Source organism: Sinocyclocheilus anshuiensis, unplaced genomic scaffold (genome assembly GCF_001515605.1).
Source record: "Sinocyclocheilus anshuiensis isolate Anshui unplaced genomic scaffold, SAMN03320099.WGS_v1.1 scaffold208, whole genome shotgun sequence".
Taxonomy (NCBI): domain Eukaryota; kingdom Metazoa; phylum Chordata; class Actinopteri; order Cypriniformes; family Cyprinidae; genus Sinocyclocheilus; species Sinocyclocheilus anshuiensis.
The window spans coordinates 158005-161232 of NW_015557186.1; the positions used below are offsets into that span (position 1 = coordinate 158005).

The following is a 3228-nucleotide window of genomic DNA, read 5'->3' on the forward strand; positions in this document are numbered from 1 at the left end:
ATATATATTTGCTTAAAAGTAAAAAAAACAACAACAAAAAAACAAATTTATATATATATATATATTTTGTAATCCAGAAATCATGATGAAACTTCTGGAATCACATAATTATGCATATAATTATTTTAATCTATTAACAGTCCAAGTTTCAGTAAATAAAGCAGCTTTGTCATCCTGACTGCTGGTTATAGTCTCTATGAAGAGGTCTGGAGTCAAAAAGAATGAGAAGCGGCGGTCTGCTATTATTATGACTGAGAACGAACAGCAGATTTGATAATATGACAGATTATGTAAACGATGCAATCACTCAAACATGCATCATCTGAATGCTTCCTAATGAGTGAGTGATGTAGTTCCTGACCAGGACAGCAGCGAGGCGTCTTTAATGACCGTCTCTTCAGTGGGATTGAAGTCTAAAGCACTTTTATCCAAACCCAGCAGCTCCGCGATCCGCTCGGCTCCGTAAAGATCGCCGTACTTATTAATAACCTGCAGCGCAAACACAACCTCATCAATATGACGACACGCTCGCATGAATCATCTGAAGCACTCCAGATTTAAAAACCTTAAAATACTGTACACTTCTTTTTCTTTATAATAATACAAGTTTACTTATCTACAGAGAGACAGATTTATTTATTTATTGTTCGACCTTCATATTCTCAAGCCTTCACACTTACCTTCCGTTTGACAAATTTGTCCCAGTAGTTGTTTGGAAAAGACCTGCGTAAGACACAGAAACCGTGTTTAAATCTTCATAGACACTGTCACAAATCAGACCATGCAAATGTCACGAGGATCAATTTCACATGAGGATGCACTGAATGAATCAGTGCTGATGTCAAAGACAGACTCACGGCGTGTTGATGACTAGTCTGTCCCACTGGCCTTTAATATCATCATCAGACGGCTGCTCGGTGATGTAGAGCCCGTCGAACTCCAGCTTGCGTGCGATCTCCTTCTCACGCTTGAACACCACCAGCGGCACCTGAGCGGTGCAGAAGAGAGGTTTAGCTGCACTGATGAACACTTCACAAACACATCTCTCATGTGTGATCCGCACCTTCAGATAGTAATATCCCAGCACACAGAGGAAGGAGATGACGGTGTGCATGACGGCGAGGAAGCGCAGGGTCGGAGCCATGTAACCCGTGCTCTCCTGAAGAACAAAATACTCCAGTACACCTTCATCCTCCTCCTCTTCCTCTCGCCGCGTCCACGGGTCCAGATCATCTGAATCCTCACCGGTCACCTGCACACACACACACACACACACACACACACAGACACAGACACAGACACACACACACACAATGATAGACAGGAGCACATGTTTGTTCCCTTTCATGGGAACTTCGAACTGCGTCCTCGGCAATGGCAAAAATAAAATAAAATGAATTAATTGAAATGTGGGCTCATGTTCTTTTTTTTTCTTAATTTATGATTTATAATATTTAGAATTTTTTTGATACAGCGTGGAAAAAGAAAAACAATTACTAAATAACAATAAAGAAAACTCCAATTCAATCAAATCAAATCAAATAAACAAATGTGATCTCATGTTGTTTTTTTATTTATGATTTATTATTTTTTGATACATACAGGGTGGGAAGAGAAAAAAACGAAATAATAATAATAATAATAATAATAATAAAAAAACAGACAAAAGGGAGATAATAAATATATAAATAAAAATGTGAAAAATATTTAGTTTTTTTTTTAATTTATGATTTATTAATATTTTTTGATACATACAGGGTGGGAGGAAAAAAATACTAAATAATATGAATAAAAAACAGACAAACGGGAGATAATAAATATCTAAATAAAAATGTGAAAAATATTTAGTTTTATTTTAATTTATGATTTATTAATATTTTTTGATACATACAGGGTGGGAAGAAAGAAAAAAATACTAAATAATAATATTATAATAAAAAACAGACAAAAGGGAGATAATAAATACATAAATAAAAGTGTGAAAAATGTTTTTTTATTTATGATTTATTTATGATTTTTTATACATACAATAGTAAAAAATAAAATAATAAAAAATAACCAGACAAAAGGGAAGTAAAAGAAATAATTAAAATTAATTATAAATAAATACATAAATACGTGCAAGCTAATGTTTTTATATATGATATGTATAATTTTTGATACATACAGGGTATGTAGAACAAACAATAAATAAAAAATGAAAAAATTCAGACATAAGAGATATAGTGACCTTAAATAAGTAAATATGAGCTCATGTTTTTCATTTATGATTTATTTGTATGTTTTGATACATACAGGGTGGGAAAAAAAAATAAAAAATTAGACAAAAGGGAGGCAATGATGAAAATAAAGAGGTTTTTAAGGTTCATGAAAGCTCTGCTCACCTTGTAGAAGAGCAGGATGAAGTTGATGGCGAACGCCACAAACAGAGCCAGGAATCGCAGGTTGTAGAAGTTTCTGGCCAGATAATTCTGAAAACACAGACTTATTTTTAGTGTTCGAGTGACGAACAGAAAAACACGTCATTTACACGAGTCACGTGTCAGGAAGGTGAACGAGAACCTGCAAAAACCCTCGGTGACCGAAGCTCCTCATCCAGACTTTTTGAAGCACTGCTGTGTTCAGACAAAACACTCTTCAAATACATTTGAGTCTCTCTTCATGAGAACTGTGTGGAATTACTCATGAGTTTTTATGTAAGGATATATAAAGTAAGGATCTTTGACGTTCCTCACCAGGGTTTTGGTCTGATGGATGTCCAGACCGGCTAAAAATGCTGCCATGAAGGCCTCGGCCTGCTGCTTCCTCTGACCGCGTCTCTTCTTCAGCGGCTTCTTCTCGTCTGACACGCTCTCCTCTTTGCCCTTGTGCTGGTCTTTCTTCTCTCCGTCCTCCACACTGTGGACATGAACACACACACACACACACACACACACACACACAACTGTGAGCACAGATCTACGACAAGTGCTTCACACACACACACGTCTGGTTTGCTATCCTTGTGGGGACTCTCCATAGGCGTAATGCTTTTTCTACTGTACAGACCGTATATTCTATTGCCCTACACCAACCCTACCCCCTTAAAGGAAACTTTCTGCATTTTTAGATTTTCAAAAAACTGAATTCTGTGTGATTTATTAGCTTGTTTACCTGTGGGGACCACAATTTAGGTCCCCACCGTGACATGAGTCCCCATGAGTCTGTGTGTAGTCAGGTTTAAGTCCC

General features: G+C 36.6%; 1 protein-coding gene across 1 annotated transcript in view; it reads right to left on the reverse strand.

Moving 5' to 3' along the window:
* LOC107678700 (ryanodine receptor 3) overlaps window positions 1-3228 on the reverse strand; it is a 196980-nt gene that overhangs the window by 14344 nt on the left and 179408 nt on the right. The window contains exons 94-99 of the mRNA XM_016474072.1: window positions 2736-2898; window positions 2385-2471; window positions 1064-1252; window positions 858-988; window positions 681-723; window positions 362-489 (exon numbers count right to left, since the gene is read on the reverse strand). Coding sequence (XP_016329558.1) covers window positions 362-489; window positions 681-723; window positions 858-988; window positions 1064-1252; window positions 2385-2471; window positions 2736-2898 — 741 coding nt within the window. The remainder of the gene's footprint in view (window positions 1-361; window positions 490-680; window positions 724-857; window positions 989-1063; window positions 1253-2384; window positions 2472-2735; window positions 2899-3228) is intronic.